The 19,986-nt window shown below is 34.3% G+C and overlaps 3 protein-coding genes across 3 annotated transcripts; 1 reads left to right on the top strand and 2 right to left on the bottom strand.

Moving 5' to 3' along the window:
* Positions 1-89: 89 nt before the first annotated feature.
* On the top strand, positions 90-6,063 carry LOC145619422 (SH3 domain-containing protein 2-like). The gene is made up of 10 exons (XM_081674108.1): positions 90-246; positions 2,342-2,458; positions 2,536-2,605; positions 2,708-2,859; positions 3,731-3,832; positions 3,945-4,145; positions 4,261-4,323; positions 4,442-4,594; positions 5,063-5,137; positions 5,608-6,063. The coding sequence occupies exons 1-10, from the start codon at positions 187-189 to the stop codon at positions 5,722-5,724; spliced, it is 1,110 nt and encodes a 369-aa protein (XP_081530234.1). The 5' UTR covers positions 90-186; the 3' UTR covers positions 5,725-6,063.
* An 822-nt stretch (positions 6,064-6,885) lies between these two features.
* On the bottom strand, positions 6,886-10,769 carry LOC145620050 (squalene synthase 8-like). The gene is made up of 13 exons (XM_081674705.1): positions 10,575-10,769; positions 10,334-10,376; positions 9,923-10,012; positions 9,711-9,786; positions 9,215-9,284; positions 8,703-8,846; positions 8,488-8,592; positions 8,179-8,325; positions 7,928-8,003; positions 7,692-7,780; positions 7,436-7,527; positions 7,231-7,342; positions 6,886-6,945 (listed from the first exon to the last, which is right to left on the bottom strand). The coding sequence occupies exons 1-13, from the start codon at positions 10,767-10,769 to the stop codon at positions 6,886-6,888; spliced, it is 1,299 nt and encodes a 432-aa protein (XP_081530831.1).
* Positions 10,770-11,502: 733 nt separating this feature from the next.
* On the bottom strand, positions 11,503-17,836 carry LOC145619079 (squalene synthase 2-like). The gene is made up of 14 exons (XM_081673678.1): positions 17,532-17,836; positions 16,144-16,186; positions 15,538-15,627; positions 15,260-15,335; positions 14,382-14,451; positions 13,934-14,077; positions 13,711-13,815; positions 13,341-13,487; positions 12,972-13,047; positions 12,711-12,799; positions 12,420-12,511; positions 12,293-12,338; positions 12,149-12,230; positions 11,503-11,865 (listed from the first exon to the last, which is right to left on the bottom strand). The coding sequence occupies exons 1-13, from the start codon at positions 17,724-17,726 to the stop codon at positions 12,162-12,164; spliced, it is 1,242 nt and encodes a 413-aa protein (XP_081529804.1). The 5' UTR covers positions 17,727-17,836; the 3' UTR covers positions 11,503-11,865; positions 12,149-12,161.
* Positions 17,837-19,986: the final 2,150 nt, after the last annotated feature.

Here is a 19,986-nt window from a genome sequence, read left to right as displayed (position 1 = left end):
ATCCATGTCTAAAGTTTTAAATGAATAAAAATTAAAAATAAAAATAAAAAGTGGATGTAATACTAAAAAAGGTTATGATTTGAAATCTCTGATTCGTCTTTGTTTGTTTCTCTCTCTACAACGTTCCTTTTTCTCTCTCCCGCGAGCAGCCAACAAACACACAGACATTCACATTGAATTTTGTTAATGGAAGCTATCAGAAAGCAAGCTACTCGCCTCCGCGAACAAGTTGCTAAGCAGCAGCAGGTTTTTCTTTTTTTTTTGAATTATTTTCTCGTTAATTACTTCTGTCTGAACCCTAATTTTACCCTCAAATCATTAATTTTTGATACATTCTTTGTTTTAATTGATCCACTTTTCTCATTTTCTTATTTTTTTTAGCTAAATTTTTACTATCTATGTTCAATTTTGATTTATTTGTTTGTGATTTAATTTTATTCAATTTGTAAATTGAGATCGTCATTTTGACTGTTTTTGCAAATTTTGGGGTATTTGAGTAATTTGATCGATCTGCCTAGGTTTTCCGATCTTAAGTATGAATTTGATTTGAGTTTAATTGAATTGATTTATGCCTTTTGGTGTTGAACTGAAATGCGATCAAGTTTAGACGAGTCGGCGATTTTGGATCAGATTAGAGTAGTCTTAATTAATCTGTTTAAGGTTAGTTTCTTGATATCAATGAATTAGTATACTGTGATTGATGAGAGATGAAGGATCCGTTGAGACGAAGTAGGGGTTTTGATTCTGGAGGACTTTTTGGAGCTAGTTTACATTGCATTGGTGGTATAATGAAGGTGATTTTGACCAGCAGAATGTTGCAAGGACTGCTTTTTCCGAAGGTTAATGGCGAGTTAAATTTCGGGAATTTATTTTAGCCTTATTACATATTTACATTGAAGGAGAAAAGACTAGTAATATACAAATTATTATTAGTTTGTTAGTTTCTTCTCCTTCCTGGAGTGTTGGTCTGTTGGATCGTCCGAATTTACAAGCTGAGGCCTTTTGGTTTAAGAAAGACTATCCCCCTGTGTGTGAACAATCATCTATTGGCTTGAATTGTCACTTGCTTTGAATAGAGTCTCGAGAGATGTAATTGAGCTGAACTTGAACATATGAAGAATTTGATAGTATATTGAGTGTATGAGATTGAGCTTGAGCTTGGCCAATGAAAATATCATCTTTACATCTGTTAGGTGTGGAAGTAGAGAAATTGTTGTAAAAGAATTACATTGCATTGATCTTGTTGTGTCAAATCATTCAAATACCACACATCGAGTTCATGGAGAGTATATAAGATCGAGGAATGGATTTTAATCACACATCCGCTGTTTACACTGTAAGTGAGCTGAACCGTCAGGATGTTGAAGCTGGGTCTGTTTACTATCAGTGAGCACTTGCTGAGTTGCTTCATGGTTTTTCACTTGTTCATGAATATATTATTTCATCTACAACCATACGCAGATCAGTTATCATGTTTGACTGGAGAGTGGTGGTCTGATTTTCACACTGCAGTACGTTGATGATAACATTCTAAATATGAAGCTCATAAAACACACACACACACACACACACACACACACTACCGAACCTCTTCGAACGACATTTATGCAAGTAGGACAGCAGAATTGTTTTTATTGCCCGATAACTTTCCTATCTTCTTTTATAGGATGCTATTTAATGATGTAGCCAATTAGTAAAATTGATTGAAAACATTTAGTCAAGTAGTGGTATTTACTTAGTTAACAAATCTTGGTACCTGAACTCGTAAATTCTCTAGACCTCTGTAGCAAGACATGGATATATTCATATATACTCTGTTTGTTTGACTTGGTACCTAGCCAGGCACCCAAAAGGAACAATCAACTATTTATTATTCTGATCGATTGATTTCAGCTTCTTTGCTTGTGACATTGGAATTAAGCTGACGTTGAGCTTTTTAGGTTTTGTTATTTCACTCAAAAACTCTCATATAAACTTATTTGTAATACCTGAACTTTTTGAAACCTAGTTCTAGTTGTAAATTGAAATTGGTAACCCATGCGGCCATGCCTGAACTTCTATTTACTGATCGGCCCTTACATGTTCTTATTTAGACTTTTTTACCCTGAAAAGTGATCTTTCAAGGTGAAAAGAACAACCTTTGTTTACAAATAATACATCCCCCTCTTTGCTAACCTGTATACCCCATATTTCCAAAAAAGTGCTAAGAAGGGATAGATACCTGCTTACTTTCTAGCGAGATGCATACTTGTCATCAGTTGACACTTCCATCGCTGAATTTAAACAAATGTCTTCTCTGTGACTGATGTGTTTATCTGAATGATTTGTATCCCTACTGCAGGCTGTTTTCAAGCAATTCGGTGGAGGATATAATTCAGATAATTTGGTCACAGATGAGGCAGAGCTTCATCAGCATCAGAAACTTGAGAAGCTTTACATATCAACACGAGCTGCTAAGGTTACCTGATTTTCCTTGGAAATCTCTAAATTTTTCTCGTTAAAATTTCTGCTCATTATAATGTTGTCATGTTTCAGCATTTTCAAAGAGATATTGTGCGTGGAGTTGAAGGTTATATTGTTACAGGATCGAAGCAAGTTGAAATTGGTATTTTTCTACCCATATAATCAGTTTGTAATCCCTCTTCACTTGGAAAGCAATATTTTTGATTTCTTATGTTCATTAGTCATTGTGTGCCACTTGTTTTAGGAACAAAGTTGTCTGAGGATAGCAGGAAGTATGGTGGTGAAAATACATGCACTAGTGGTAGCACATTGTCCAAAGCAGCTGTTAGTTTTTCCCGAGCTCGTGCACAGATGGAGAAGGAGCGCGGAAATTTATTAAAAGCTCTGGGTACACAGGTCTGACCATCACTTCTCTAACAATCATTGTTTCTATGTTTTTCAACAGCGAGGGAGAATATAAACAATGATTTACTGAAAAGAGTTGGCTATATTTATTATTTTCTAGTTTGGACTTTACTACCTTGATAACTGAGAACATTAATCCTTTAACCGACAATTCGATTATAATGCTATTGTTCAGTTAAGGTAGCAGTACTCATTTATGTATGGACTGGGGTAGGAGTGTTGGATACGATTAAAAATCCTGGTGTCCGATATGGAAATTCTACAGATTGGGAACAAGAGGACTCTGCCTGGGATCTGGACATGGGTATAGGGACGCGGTATGAGTGTGTATTGCTAATATTTTATTACACATGCATAAAGTCTAGATATTGTTTGAACTTTGAAATTTAGTCTTAAGTATACAAATTTATTTATTTTACAGGCTTACAGCATACTCTGTTTGAGAGAGTGCAACATAAACTTTGTTTTTTCTAATTATTCTTGTATAGATGGCCTAGGTGCTATATTAAATAGAAGATTAAATTTATAATTATTTTATTTTTATTTTATTTTTAAAAAATGGGAGCAAAGTTAAGGCAAAGAGATAAATTTACAGTGTCTAGGTGCCCTTATACGAGTTATACCTTGCCAAAACATAAATAATCTATTTGGAGCCTTTTCTCTCTCAACTTCCCACCTAAAGAAGTGTGTCACTATCAAGAATAAAACGAAGAATAATTAAAAAAGTGTGTCACCAATTTCTCATGACTGATTAAGTGATTTAGTTGTTTTTTAAAAGTGTATTTGTTTCTTATATAATGTCTTCTAACAGCACACTATATCTATTTCCATAAGATATTTATTAAGCTCTTTTTATTACTAGGTAGCGGAGCCCTTAAGAGCAATGGTTATGGGAGCTCCCTTAGAAGATGCTCGACATCTTGCTCAGCGATATGACCGAATGCGACAAGAAGCTGAAGCTCAGGTATTACAAATAATTACACTATTATCTTAGAATTTAGAGCTTGGAAGAATACGTTGTCGTTACCACATGGAAAGTCTGTGATTTCAAATTCATCTAACTTGAACCTAGACAGGCAATTGAAGTTTCTAAACGCCAGGCAAAAGTTAGAGAAGCATCAGGAAATCCAGAAATCGTTATGAAGTTAGAAGCTGCTGAGTCAAAGCTTCACGACTTGAAATCTAATATGGGGATATTGGGAAAGGAAGCTGCCTCTGCAATGGCTGCTGTTGAGGGTCAACAACAGAGATTGACTCTTCAACGACTCATTGCCATGGTAATAAGGAATTCTCTTTCTTACAGGATATAAATTTTATACAGTACACATATGTCATAAGGTTGAAGTTTTGAACCTTAAGTTTTTTTTCCCTTCCCTGTCCACAATATATAAGGTGGAAGCAGAGCGTGCCTACCATCAAAGAGCTCTCCAGATACTTGAACAGCTTGAAGGCGAGGTATCCACAATTCATCTTAGTTTGTGTATGTGGAGTATTATTTATGCTGCTGTTGAGTCTGCAATCTTTTTCATTTCTCTTTCAAAGTGGTCAAGCTTTAGTTTTTGGTGATGTATAGATGATATCAGAGCGACAACGTATAGAAGCTGCCCCCAGCCCAAGTATTGAGAATAATGTATCACCACCCCCAGCATATGAAGAAGTTAATGGTGGGTTTGCATCTCAGGCTCAGAATGGTACAACTGACAGCATGGGTTATTTCCTAGGAGAGGTTAGTGACTATTGACCTTGTGTTCTATTATGTAGTGAAAACATGGCTTAAAAGTATGCATATATCAATTTCTTTGCTCAGCAAAGGCTGGTGGGAGGGTGGGTGTGAGGGACGTTGAATATAGTATAGAAGATATTATCATCTTCTTAAATGTCAAATTACAAAGGAAATAGAGGCCTTCCATTGATCAAAAGGTTGTTACAATTCATCCTTTTGTATATGAAGAGGTTGAATTGGAATTTTATGTAGTGTACATGTGATGAATGTATTGCAATTTATTACTGCGTACTTCTTAAATATATGTACAGCAGCATATGCTGCATCAGGACGCTTAATGGATAGCAATCTGAGCCCACTTTATACTGATTGCTAAACTATGCAGCTGAATTAATGTAATTTGTCTTTGAGTGTAACTCTCCCTCCCCTTATGATTTTCCTCTGATTGTAACGTATATTTTCATTTTGCAGGTCACATGCCCATACCAAGCAGAATCTGACATTGAGTTGAATTTGTCAATAGGGGATTATGTTGTTGTTCGAAAGGTTTGTAGCTTACATCTTTATCTTTTATTTTGACTCTTTGGCTGCTGCTGTGATTAATTATTTTGTCACAAGCATCTGAAATTATGTGCTTGAATGAATTTTGTTTTTGGTAATTATGCTGTTATCCTCATAGTTACATAAACTAAGGACTAATCATCTGGCTGGCTGTATCTATACTTATAGCATCTTTAGGCATTGCAATCTTATCCTTAGTATTATGAGTTGTGAAGAAATGTTCAGATATGGGCTACCAAATTCATTTCAGAATTACATTAGTTTAGACAAGTGTTTCATGTGAAAAGAGCAAAGCTTTTGAGCTTCAGCATAACAAACATTCTGATAATCACATATTGTGTCACATTTAATGATATAAAAAAGGCAGTAGTAGTTTTTTATTTTTTTTCCTTCTAAATATCTTGGCTTAACTTCAAGTAAAAACTCAAATCAAAACCTCTCTATGCTATTGACAGGTATCCAACAACGGCTGGGCTGAAGGTGAAAGCAAAGGCAAAGCCGGTTGGTTTCCTTACGGATACATTGAAAGAAGAGAACGTGTTTTAGCAAGCAAGATCGCCGAAGTTTTCTGAAGTCTACGTCTGCCGTCTGGGTAACTGAAACCGAAAAAGGTTTTGTTTGTAATGTGTTTCAGGTTTTCAACTCTACAGCAAAGCCCAAAATTCATTGTTTGATTGATATATAAATGGAACAATTGCCGTAGGTTTACTGTAGTGTATGATGTAGCTATCATTTTTGTTTACTTTCTGATCTCCCCATTTTTTTTTTCTTTTACATTTTGTGCAATCTTATAGAAGTATATGTCATGTATCGTCTACATCGGAAGTGGGAGGGGGAATGACTGGAAGGATGTCATGCAAGTGTGACTGATACTTCAAGTTTTTCATATGCTGTTTTTTTAATTCTGTTGTTGATTTATTGCCTACTTCTACTCTTTTTTTTGGTTCATTACCAAATTCTAACTGATACTTGTTACTCTTGCTATTATACTTGTGTAACTGATACTTCAAAATCTATGTTGCATAATTAGTGAATAGTTGCAAGAGATGATTATAATAGTTGCAAGAGATGATTATAATAGTTGCTAACTTAGCATCCTGGGGTCCTATTAAGGTGTGCTGGGAATCCTTATCTTCATTGGTGTTGTTGATTATTCCCATAATTAATCGTTAGAATGAGGAAGACATAGACATCATGACACAAGAAGTGAAAGTGAATCGATTAACGAGACTGTGTCGAATTTATATGTGTAATACTACTGGATTGGTGTTGTGTTTGTTACTCCACAATGAATGAATGAATTAATGAATGAATGGAGCTTTATATTGATGGAAAAAGTATACATAACCTCTAAACCTCATTTATCTCATCTCATGGTTAAAAAAAAAAATATAATATTCATTATTGATGGATGCTTTATATTGTACTTCGTGTTACAAAATGCATTTGAGCAAAAGTACAAAAACATCCTAATTTGAAAGGTGAAAATATAATAGGGTAACCCTTCTTATATAACACTACAATATAGTTTAAGCTTAAAATAAATATACATCAAACAACAAGCATTACTTGTATTATTTTATTCCCAACTTTTTTTTTATTTTTTTTTGGGAGGGGTGATGTCCATAACTAATCCTTCCAAAATCCAATCGAAGTAGCAATGTGAATAGTAAGTTTGCCCTATTATTTCGAGGCAGTTACTTGAAAAAAGCCTTGGTTTCACGAATTCACGCTTAGAGAAAGTAAGGGAACCCATACCACAACATGCCGCCCAACTGCACAGAAAGCCATACCTGAAAAAATGCAGGTTAAGTGAAAAACAATACGAAGTATATTGGCATGTAATGTAACTCTAGCCTTCACGGCATGAGCCTTGGCTGATTGCAGGATTTTAGATCATTTAGCCCCGTGTTAGTTGCTTAACTATAGTTAGGCAATTCGTTATTATGACATCTAAATCTAGTAGTGTACTAGTAGTGTTATACGTACCACTGTAATATTTTAGTTATTCTGTTGGTTGGAAAACAGACGAGTATAAATGATTGCCAGAACAATGAAGAACAACACCATCTGCATACAAGATCATGGTTAATAAATTTAGTGATCGAAACACCGTACCATAGCATACTTTTAAAAGTTCTTACCGCGATTGGAGAGTATGCTGACTTAGTCCTCACAATGTGCAATTTCCTGAAAAAAAAAAAAAAAAATGCAGGTGGTCTGGGATTCAATCAAATGTTGTAAACTTACATTGTTTTTGTGGGAATAGGATTTTGGAATCACCTTTTTTTCAGGGTTCCAGAATTCTTACAAATACTCTGGATTGCTTCAATCTTGCTTAGTGTTTTTGTGGCATTTGGATCCTTCTTATCAACCTACATAAGTGGATTTGCATAAGTTGATCAGATTAGAATATTAAAAGACAGTAATGTTATTTTAACTCAATTTCTTGATAATGATCTCCATTCATGTTGTCTGTTAGTTATAGACAAAAGCCGAAGGGGATACTAGTAATGACTTGTTTCCTATGGAGCATTACCTTAGATTTCATCAATGCGAGGAAATCATAGAAGGCGCCGTAAACATCAGACATTGAGTTTGTCTGATTAAAAATTACAGCAGCAAGACCTAATTTGCACAAATACAAACATAGCAATAACATCAAAGTGCGGTCATGGAAACAGCAACACAAATATCATTTCTAAGGGGAAAAAAAAAAAAAACAGAAAGAAAATTAGATCATGTAAAAAACAATTTACTACAGGCTCAACTTACCGCGTCTCATTTTCACTGGGCCTCTGAAGAATTGACTGTTGTTGTAGCATAAAGCTAAAGTTCCAATGCTCATGATCTAGCGCGCATAAATTACAGAGGAACATCATTATGATGCTAAAGATAAGTAATAGAACATCTGCCTTAATTGCCTTAATTTATCCTAGACGACTATAAGCAGGCATCAAGTGCATATGGAGAAAGATTTTATTGATATAACAGCTAAAATATGGTGATTCAGAAGTCAGTCATACTTGTGGAATAGCTAAAAACCGAAAAATGGCATGATCCTTTAAAGCAGACATGTAGTTTAGGCAATCTTCTACATGCAACAAGGAATTTGTCACCATCTCATTTAAACATTGGACCGCCTTTTCTGTGTTCTCTTCACATTTCAAGTCCTGCACAACAATTTTAAAACAAGTTTAGGTCACAACTGATCAAGAAATTCGTCACCCACGTACTCTTCTTCAAGACATTGATATCTCATACTAAATCACATTTACCTTGTCCAATACTCCAATTTTTATTTAAAGCCAGTTGAAATCAGAAGAATGACTTACCTCCAGTTGGTTGACATATTTACACCAAATCTCCCTGGGCCAAAACTTGCGAGGATACGGAATATCATTTATATCTTCAAGGTAATCTTGAATCATGTTTGTTTTCTGCACAATATGGACAGACACTACACTACATGTAACATCATAGAAAATTATGATATCATGTAGCAGAGAAAGGTGTAATGCAGATTCTAAAGCATAAGGAATCGGATTACCTGCAAAAATAAAGACACTGAATTGGAAAGATCTTCAGGAGCTAGATCCTCCAAACCAGGGTTATGGAATAGCTTTGACAATCCTAAACCAATAGGTCCTGTTACATGGTGGCAATATTCATCATAGTCCCCAACTGTTTTTATCTGGAAAAAAAAAAGAAAAAAAAAATCACCTATGTTGTATCCCAAATTTGATTTTTTGTAAAAACATAAGCTAAATTACATATTTATAAGTCTACATATAAGGTCATACAATGAGAAAAATTCCTGCCTCGAGGCCAAAATAAGGACGGTTTCTGTTTCATATCATTCCCTAGGGCACTAGGCCAAAATTCAGCTCTGGCAGAACAGCCTTTTAGAGAATTATGTTACAAAATTCAGTTTGCAATGGATCTCCAGCACATTTAGGTGGAACTGTAAACAAATGCACAGGTATCTAGCAATTTAATATGAAAGTACAAGGGAAGCAGAAAGATTATTCTACAAAAAAGCAGGTAAATAATGCAACAAACCTCCTTGCAGATAAATTTTGCCATTCCTTCACCAGTCTGTCTGATCATATCCTCAATTATTACTTGGCAACTGCAGATGACACAACTTAGTTCTCACAACATACCATTGGAACTCGATAAACCAGGATAAGTTGGTGCATGTGAAAGATTTAAGATTCAGAACAATGAATCAGCCTGGGATTTTGCAAGCTTAACATGATCGCCAACGAAATGAGTAGTGAAGCATAAATACAAAGTTGGATGTGTAATTAGTGCAGTAGAAAAAACAATGTGCCTTTTACACAATCAATATCATATGATCACATTGCATGCAATATCATCAGGAGATGCACATATGAATATTTTGACACTGAAAATCGGTAAGAAGTCTTGCAGGATATTGTCATAAATCATATTAAACCATTACTAATTAACCAAGTCTAAAGTTATTGCATGCTTTGGAAAGATCATATTATTGAAAGGCGATAAAAATTCAAGAGATTGATATGAAGGTTACTGTCTATCAAGCTCCAGAAAAGCAGTTGAGACATGATGAAACTCATCCATCAGAATTTTGCAGTCCCCTGATCCACCTTAATACAGAACTAGATAATCAGAGGTGAACAATATGTATATGCACTGATTTAATTTAAATGTTCAACAAAAAACGTTACAAGACCATAGACCAATATTTGGACAGAAAAATTGTGCAAAACTTCGTTCACTCACAAGAAAACTTCCAGTCGCAATCATATATATGCTGATAAAAAGCTCTCAGAATAGGTACTTTGACATCCATAGCTATGCTCATGTCATCCTCTATCCATCAATAACAAAAAGCAACGAGAGATAAGATACACATACATCAAGTAGATATAAAAAACAACTAAAAACATGTATGGCATGCTATTGCAGGTTATGATTGTTACAATGTTGTTACGGACACTTCATTTCAGCTTGATATCAACACAACATTTTAGTCTCTTGGACCAAATTGTCCAAATATATGTAAAAATGTATATAATATCCAAGTTTGACACATGGACACATAACCATGTCTAGCATAAGCGCATTCCATAGTTCATGTAATTGCTTGCATTTAATCTTTTATACAATGTTGTTGAGATTAAAGAGACAAACCTATAGTGTCGATGGCTCGAAGGAACAAGTAAAAGACACATGCCTGTAATACAACAAAGCAGCACAAATTAAACCTACAGGAGTACATTTGAGAGCATGCTGCACATTTGCTCCAAAAGAACACATATAAATATATAAATATATACACATGTTGACATGTATAGAATACTTAGTATAATCATGTTAATACTTTAATACATTTGACACAAAGAAAGGAGAAAAGATAGGAGATGAAACTCACAGCATTGCGAAGCTCAATATCAAGCTGTTGTATAACAAGGGAGAAACTTGTGGAAACCTTGTGTAGCATAGTATAGCAGAAACCCCAGTGAATTTCAGGTGGGATTTGCTTCTTAGCCTCTTTAACAGCCATCTTTACCTTCAATAGTGGGTAAAATTCATCTGGGTATTTCAAAATCTCCCACAAAGTTTCCATTTTTATCAAATTTAAGAACTGGTTATTGCTCAAAATCTGATATTTCAATGTATAATATAGAGTATAATTAAGCTATGATCACTTGATCAGTAATAGAGTGCAATTATTATTTAAGAAGTAAGTTCACAATGTGAGTGTATGCTGCAGTGCTGCCTTTTGTTTTTTTGTTACTCAGCAATCAGTGCCTTTTGCATTATTTGAACAAAAATAAATAAAGTTGGTCTACTCATTTTTCAATAATCATACTCCATTTAGTCCATTCATCTCACATTACCGACATTGAAAAAATAAACATTGTCACTCTAAAATAGTGAATATATATATGACCTTGAAATGAAAGGTACCCTGTAAAAACTTAACTATCAATTCAACGTTACATCATTGTTTCATACGGAATAATTTTTTTTACCGATAGTTATTCCTCTAACAATTATGAAGTAATAACAAGAATGTCAATTTTTTTTACCCCAATTATTATACCACCCCTGTTTCCATATTATTTGCAACGATTAGACGTTTTCACTCACACTTTATGTCAAATCGCTGCAAATAATATAAAACGGAGGTGGTAGTATGATATTTTTTCATCTGAAAATTGAAAACTGATTTCAAATATGTCCCACATGCCTTGAATTTTTGTTAATTCTCACATGCAACCAGTCATTACCTCATGAGTATTGGCAAATCATAAAATTGATTTAAAAAAAGTACTCCATAGTAATTAAATGCTCCCCAATAAATACAAATTGTGCCAAACAAAAGAAGGAATGAAGAATTGTCGTCTCTTTTTAAAATGGACTAAAAGAAAATGATAAATTTAAGTTTGTGCCAAAACTAGAACAATGACAAAAATGGTCCATAAAATACATCAGCAGCACTTACAACTTACAAGCAAACTTATTAGAATGTTAAAAAGCAGCTACAAACCATCAATGACGATGTGTGCCATATCGTTCCCCTCTTGATGAGTGACTTATGTGCAATATATATTTTGTTTTGCTTCTATGATTCAGGAGCTCGTTTCGAACCTAGAGAACAAAAGTATCCCTGTATACTCTTATAACAACACACCACACAACTGCACATGAAGCCATACCTGCAAAAATGCAGCAACATATGTTAAAAAATGTTGGCATGTAAGATTAGTTTTAATGACATGATTCTGGATGATGTCTGCCTAATAGTTAGGCAACATGTGCGAGATGTTGATTATGTCCTTACTTCAGTATAACTACGGTTTGCTCATGGTACTTACTACTTAGTTCATTTCATTCCATGTTAGTTGCCTAACTACTTAGGCAAATAAGCATATTATCATAGCACATAACTACATAAGCATATTATCATATGACATCCAAGTCTAGTTGTGCTAAACTTACCACTGAGTAAGAATTAATCAATCTGTCGATTGGCAGACAGGCGAGAAAATATGATTGCTATAACAACGAAGAACACCATTATCTGCAGAGAAATTATGGTCAGTCTCTAATTTAGTCACCAAAGCATATTTTAAAAGTTCTCACCAAGATTGGAGAGTATGCTGACTTATTCCTCAAAATGTGCAATTTCCTGAGGAACAACATAGATAGAAATTTATCATACATTGTGAAAATGTACATGGTTTCAGTGAAAGTATGTATCTGTAATCACCTTTTGTTTAGAGTTCCAGAATCCCTACAAATCCTCTGAATTGCTTGAATCCTGCTCAGTGTTTCTGTAGCATTTGGATCCTTCTTATCAACCTACAAAAGAGGATTTGTGTAAAACTAAATAGAAAATTATGTCTAGTAATAGCATTGGAGCGGTAGAGATGTCAGAGTAAACATAATGAAGGGCAATCTAGCTCGGTTTCTAAAATAGGATTATCGTATATAGCCTATTGTTTATCATGAAGATGATTGGAAAATACATGCAATGGTTGTTGCTTTTCTGGGGCATTACCTTGGCTTTCATTATCGAGACGAAATCATAAAAGGCGCCATAAACATCAGCCATTGTGTTCGTCTGATCAAAAACTACAGCAGCAAGACCTAATTTGCAAATATGCACAAATACAGATATAGCAAATACATCACAAGGAGACAATGCTCTTATGGTAACCACTAAAACATTACAAACAACCTGCAGTAATGTATTGTATGTCATTTCTTAGAATGAATACATAACAGATACATGAGGAAAAAAGGAGCTGATAGTACTTACCACGTCTAATTTTTACCGCACCTTGGAAGAATTGATTATTGTTGTAGCATAAAGCTAAAGTTCCAATGCCCATAATCTAGATATGTAAAGAAGAATGTCATGAAATTATAATGACAGGTATCAAAAGCTTACGGTGAGGGATATGCCTCTTGAAAAATAACAACTAAAATCTGCAGAAATAATAAAAATGATTTACTCCGTAACAGAGTAATCCGCCTTTTCAAGCACAATATTATGACACAGATCTGTTGCTGTTTCAAAGTACTCCTTAATTGTGTGATGCATAAAATCTGGAATTTTTTATTAACAAAACAATTATATGAAAATCAGAGGCTGAAAGAATGCTAGCTGATTCAGGAGATCTCATACTTGAGGAATAGCACAGCTCCAGAGTATGGAATGATCCCGCAAAGCAGACATGCAGTTTAGGCAATCTTCCACATGCAACAAGGCATTCGTCACCATCTCATTTAAACATTGAACTGCCTTTTCCGAGTTTCCTTCACATTTCAAATCCTGCAGAAGAAGTTGAATTTCAAACTTAAAGTTGCTACAATTCAAGAAATTCTTCAATATTTTAAATTTTTTTTCACAAACTTTGTCAAGCTTCTTGAAGTTGTTTTGAGCAAGTAATTTCAAATTTACTTATGCACATCATAATTACCTGTATTTACATAATTTCTAATAAGATGATAAGAGCAGAAAACAAGCTAACTACAATAACAAAGACATTACTAACTTCAAGTTTGTCAACATATTTACACCAAATCTCCCGAGGCCAAAACATGCGAGATTTTGGAACCTCGTTTATATCTTCAAGGTAATCACGAATAATGTTTACTTTCTGCACAATATGAACAGATTTTTTGTTATGTAACATCATAATGCTTATCTAATTTGATATCACAGAGCAATATAGAAGACCGAGAAGGTTGCAGTGCAGCTAAGGCTGAAACTAATACCTGCAAAAATAAACCAATTGAATTGGGAAGATTGTCTGGAGCTAGATCCTCCGAACCAACATAATGGAAAAGCTTTGACAGCCCTAATCCAACAAGTCCTGCTACATAGTGGCAATATTCATCATAGTCACCAACTGTTTCTATCTGCCATATAAGGAACAGTTAAATATCAAAGATATAGATGTAAATACACCAGGGTTGGAATATTAGTTAAGTCCCACAGTTTTAGCAAATATTTGTAAAGTCAAAGCCTTTGGATTTCCAGCAGATTTAGGTGGACTCAGGTATCAAGAAATTATATAATATAGGCATAACTCATCACTTAGCAAATGTTTTCTCGCCTCAGCAATTGTGCATAGAAAAACTGGGGGAGGCTAGCTAGGAAGGAAATCAATCAACTATAAATCATTCTTAGATGTAAGTCCTTTGGTAATGCATATACACAAACCTCCTTGCAGATGAATTTTGCCATTCCTTCTCCCATCATTTTGATCGTATCCTCAATAACCACCTGGCAACTGCAGATGCCAGGAGTATAAGTAGCTCACACATAAATCAGAGCAAGTTAACAATTCAGAACAATGTAACAGAGCCTGGGACTTCACAAAACTTGAGATGAGCACAACTAATGCGCAATAAGTCAATAAGCTGAGACATATATAGTTAATAAGTTATCGATGCATTAGATCAAAAGTTCTAGTCACACATTTATATTTTCCATAAGGCAGCTACTGCAAGAGGCCACACAGCAAGGATAATGTACACACCAAGGTGTCATTTATCATGCACAGACATATATATATATTACTCAGCATGCAATATCAAAAGATACTAACATTAATAATCAGACACAGAAAGGTAAGATGTTTTAAAGGATAGAGCCAAATTTCATCCTGATCCATTTACTAAAGCAAGTGCTTAAAAGATATTTAAATTTGACCAAACTTCGACCAAACTAGCTAAAATATTCAGATGATAGAGGAGGGAACAGAATCAGGCAATCAACAAGCAGTGAATAGTATGCAAACAGGATATGAAGCTATGTTGCGAAAAAAGGAAAGGACTTTAGGACTATACACTATAACAGATAAGCAGTCAATAACAACGTTAAAAAAATTGCTCATACATGTTGATAGCAGGAATTGTGCATAGATGTTAGTCCTAACTAAGAAGAAAAGTAAAGAAACTTACATCAAGCTACTCACCTATGTTTTCAATAATTAACAAGACTTTATTATGCAACATAAAAGCTCTTTAATGTATATGTAGCAACTAGCAAATTTTATTTTTGGAAGGAGACATAAATTTGGGAGATAAGAAGCTTACCCTCTTTCAAGCTCCAGAAAAGCAATTGAGACGTGATGAAACTCATCCATCAGAACTTTGCAGTCCATTGTACCACCTTAGTACAGCAGAAAATGAACACAGAGCAAAAGAACCGATATCATATTAATATGTGAAATAAATGTAGCTAGGAAATGGCAAAATCAAGGAACTGCTTAAGAAATTAGAAAAAATTACAGGGCATTAGAAATTTAAGTGAAAAACATTCTACCATACAATATCACACACTAGAAAATAGTATAGTTTATGAGTTGACTCACAAGAGAAATGCCAGTCACTGTCATATATGTGCTGGTGAAAAGCTCTCAAAATAGGCAATTTGACATCTGTAGCTATGCTTGTATCATCCTCTGTCCATTATTGCCAAAAACCAATAAGAGAAAAAGATGAAATTTATACTAAATCATAGTTCAACTTTCAATATATATGACATTGCCATGTTATGTTGAACGGACTCTTCAATTCACCTCAAAACTGATCAAATCATATTGCCTAACACATGGTCTAATATAAATATGAATACTTGACACTATATATTGGATCAAGAATACCGAAATATTTTCATTAAAACCAGAGTCAACACATACCCATGTCTAACATAATATGGATAAGACCACTTGACACTTTGTATTAGACAAATAATATGGAAATATTTCAATAAAATCGGAGTCAGCTCTTGACACATACCCATGTTTAACATAAGATTGACATAAAGACTTGACACTTTATATTGGACCAAAGATATATAGAGATAATTATGTAGAATGTGAGTCCAACACTTGACACATACCATGTGTAACTTATCAAATATGGAATCGGGTTATAGCTTGCATGTACAAAATTTTGTAGAGCTTAAAGAGACAAACCTGCAGTGTCGAGGGCTCGAAGGACCAAGTACAAGACACATACCTGTAAATTGTAAATTTTTAACACAATAAAGATCTTAAAATGATAAGCAAAATTTGGTATATAAATTTTTGTATATTACTTATTGGTAATTATTGGTTGAAATAATGCATAGATACTTATAAAATGAGAATGGTTGCCTCTCTCTCTTATTATTTACTTGACCTATAGTCCCTAGGCAGTTTGAGGAAGTGATTAGAGAAGAATAACAAACACTAATCATAAAACAAATTAATGCCATAAAAAATAGAATGGAATAAAAGTACTTCATTTATCCTTTTAAGTTTGCCCCATTTTAAATACAGCCCAAGATCGCTTCACAAACATGGCTCTGGTACTTCTTGTTGGGCGGTATGTTTTCCTTCATTGAGTTCACTCCATATTAGTATGAGATTGTCCGCTATACATGGAGTTGATTTTGGAAACTTTCAAAAAAACCTCGTAATAATAGAGTGTGCTCTCACTTTTAAAGAAATTTTCTATTCCTTATTCTTTCTATGTGGGACTTGTGATAAACAATCCCAACAAATTTTATTCTTGCAAAATTTATTTATGTCCCACAACTCCCACCAATTTATGTTGCAAGTAGTTTTACTCAACTAAAACTTAATAAGTAAAATATGATTTGACACAAACAATCAAAAGAATTACGGGAATTAATTGTTTGATATAAGAATGGGGAGAGTTGCAAAACTTCAAAAACTAAAAGACAACAAGTGCCCAAACATTTACTATCCCCGTTTTGGAATAATTGATACACTTTTCTCTTTTAGCCGCTTCAAAATAATTGACTCATTACTACAAATGGTAATGGACCACTATTTAGTATTTACCATACTCATCAGGTTCCACTGACATTTTTTCATTCTCACATATCCCTTACCTTTAACAACTCAATTTTATAGTCCCCATCTATTATTTTCTTAAGCTATGTGTAGAAGGGAGCGTGTCAATTATTTAGAAACGGATGAAGTACAAAGTTGGCAACAACAACAATAGTAAAAGAGGATAATTTGGAGAATTTACAGCAATGTGAAGCTGATTGTCAAGTACATTGCCCCATCCGGAAATTGAACATGGGGACCACAACTCTACTCTCGCAAAAGTTACTTTAGTTCCCACCAATTTTCACTCTAATCAACTTCACGCAACCAAAACTTAATAAAGCAAAGCATAACTCGAGTCGTGGCTAACAATTGAAGGGAATAACGATTCGATATCAAAATAGGAAGTGCAGCAATAATTCAGACACGAATAAAAAAGACAGACGCTCAAACAATTAGGAACGGAAGGAGTAATAATAAAAACTCGTAACAACAACAACAAAGGACAAAATTGAAGATCTTACAGCATTGCGAAGTTGAGGATCAAGTTTATGAATAACAAGAGCGAAACTTCTAGAAACTTTGTGAAGCATAGAATAGCAGAAACGCCAATGAAGTTCATGTGGGATCTGATTCTCAGCTTGTTTGACCGCCATTTTCAACTTCAAAAGTGGGTATAATTCATCTGGGTGTTTCAGAATCTCCACCAAAATCCCCATTTTTATCAAATTTTGGTGCTCAAAAATCTGTGATTTTGATGTAATTTGTACTTACAATTGTCAATATTCAGATTTGACTTGTGAGTGCGTGTTTTGGTATCTTGAATTTAGTGTTTCTCATCGCCATTTTTTAAAAAAGAAAAAATTTAATATTGGTGTGTGTTCCTGAAATTGCATCGTCATCACTCAATAGCTCAGCACGTAAGATTGCCTTGCGTGAGATTTTTTTTATGGTTTTTGTTTTTCCAATGAAAAACCATCATCGTATAACCAACCATCAACAATCGGATTAAATCCGTGTTCGATCCTCCACAACGGTGGGGATTGGAACCTAATCACCCAAAACTGATCTCCAATCCGGATTAGTCCAAAAGGTGAACCAGATTGAGCACCATAAACAAATACTTCCTTCGTTAACTATTATTTGCAACAAAGGGGTATTTGCGGACTCCTAGGCAAAAGTTGTTTGTGAGTGTAAAATGGAAAGTTGGGTGCACGTGATAAGGAAATAGATAGAGAGAAATGATAACCTAAAAAGGAAATAAAACATTTGTTGCACATAATAGTTAGCATTCATTTATAGTATATGTTGCAAATAATAGTTAACGGAGGAAGTATAAACATCAATAACCAATATGCAATTGACTGCATTGCACTCCTTTCATTTTTATTATTTATACTAGGTTAGATCCCGTGCCATGCACGTTGACCTATAGCTATATATAGTTGTAGATTATTGATGGAGAAGTATTATAATCATAAATTAGTCGAAAAATAATGAATTATTGATTTGGTATTTGCATATTTTAATTGTAGTTTCTAATACACAACTAAATAAAAGTAGGCATGTTGTCAAAAAATAAATAAATAAAAGTAAAACAGGCTAAAAAAATTTTGAGTAATATATTTTCTAATTGTAAAACAGGTCACATTATTTTAAAATTTTACCAAATTTATTTAGAAAGATTTGTGAACTCTTTTTTATTTTAAATATAATTGTTACTACGTGTTAACATGGAATATTTGTAAAAAAATAATATTATTTTTATAAATGATTTGTTTCCTTAGTTAATATTCAATAACTGTGTCCGGGTTTCGGGCACCATTTACGACTCCCAAGTCACATCATTATAGTCAAGTCACATCACTTCAATATACTTATATGACATCATTATAGTCAAGTTACATCACATTATTACACTTATATGAGATCAATATATTTATGAATTTCGAAGTAGAGTCATAACTCATCCTTGGTATTTTGTGGACATCTTTATCGGTGTCTTATGGTTTCAACCCTCCTTATCTGACCCCATGACTCATCCAACACATTTAATTCATTTTTTGAAAAAAAAGTCAAAAATTGATCCAAATAGAGTATTATAGCCTTCAATTTTAAACAATTTTCCACTTATTTTGACCCGAAAATAAAAATTGTCGAGATGCTTACTGTGGGCCCTAATACACCCCGCGAGTCTATTTGGGTAGGTGCAACCATCCAATATGCCTTTAAACGGTCAATTTACCCTTTCGTAACTTGCACCGATTTCGTGAACTCAAGCCTACCACAGACAGTTATGACAACATATAATGGTCATATATGGTTCCAAACGGCATTATATGACCCCAAAACGTATCCCCTATAGTCTCAAGACTTTTGCCACCAGGCCCCGTAACCTCCAAAATTCCTCAAAAACGTGGATAATAGCCTTTAATTTTGGAATTTTTTGAGCATTTTTTGCCCAGAAATAAAAATTGCTAAGATCCTTACCATGGTCCCTGATACACCCCGGGAGTCTATTTGGGTGGGTGCAGTCATCCAATTTGCCTTAAAACGAACAATTTACCAGTTCGCAACTTGCACCGATTTCGTGAACTCAAGCATACCGCGGACATTCATGACAACATATAATGGTCATATATGGTTCCAAACGACATTATATGACCCTAAGATATATCCCCTAGGGTCTCAACATTTTTCGCCACCTAGCCCCGTAACCTCTAAAATTCCTCAAAAAGCGTGAATTAGCCTTCAACTTTGGAATTTTTTGACCATTTTTCGCCCGAAAATAAAAATTGTCGAGATGTTTACCATAGTCCCTAATACCCTCCGGGAGTCCAGTTGGGTGGGTGGAACCATCCAATTTGTCTTAAAACAGTCAATTTAATCATTTTCGTCTACGCCTCTTATTTTGGCTATAAGCTTTCACGGGGCCTCTACGTAACTGAATAATGGTCGTATATGGGTCTAAACAATATC

Source organism: Chenopodium album, chromosome 27 (genome assembly GCF_948465745.1).
Source record: "Chenopodium album chromosome 27, dcCheAlbu1.1, whole genome shotgun sequence".
Taxonomy (NCBI): domain Eukaryota; kingdom Viridiplantae; phylum Streptophyta; class Magnoliopsida; order Caryophyllales; family Amaranthaceae; genus Chenopodium; species Chenopodium album.
Note: the sequence above shows the minus strand (reverse complement) of the source record. Positions and strands in the feature narration are given on the sequence as shown.

Bases quoted from the DNA above. Each gene is read 5' to 3' on its own strand.
- LOC145619422 (XM_081674108.1), top strand. From the start codon at position 187: ATGGAAGCTATCAGAAAGCAAGCTACTCGCCTCCGCGAACAAGTTGCT. The intron at 4,324-4,441 runs GTATCCACAATT...GGTGATGTATAG, and splicing joins TTGAACAGCTTGAAGGCGAG to ATGATATCAGAGCGACAACG. The intron at 5,138-5,607 runs GTTTGTAGCTTA...TGCTATTGACAG, and splicing joins ATTATGTTGTTGTTCGAAAG to GTATCCAACAACGGCTGGGC.
- LOC145620050 (XM_081674705.1), bottom strand. From the start codon at position 10,769: ATGGAAACTTTGTGGGAGATTTTGAAATACCCAGATGAATTTTACCCA. The intron at 9,787-9,922 runs GTGAGTGAACGA...TTCTGTATTAAG, and splicing joins TTGCGACTGGAAGTTTTCTT to GTGGATCAGGGGACTGCAAA. The intron at 7,781-7,927 runs GTAAGTTGAGCC...TGTGCAAATTAG, and splicing joins CCCAGTGAAAATGAGACGCG to GTCTTGCTGCTGTAATTTTT.
- LOC145619079 (XM_081673678.1), bottom strand. From the start codon at position 17,726: ATGGGGATTTTGGTGGAGATTCTGAAACACCCAGATGAATTATACCCA. The intron at 14,078-14,381 runs GTTTGTGTATAT...CTTATATGGCAG, and splicing joins CAAAATTCATCTGCAAGGAG to ATAGAAACAGTTGGTGACTA. The intron at 13,816-13,933 runs GTATTAGTTTCA...CATATTGTGCAG, and splicing joins CAATTGGTTTATTTTTGCAG to AAAGTAAACATTATTCGTGA.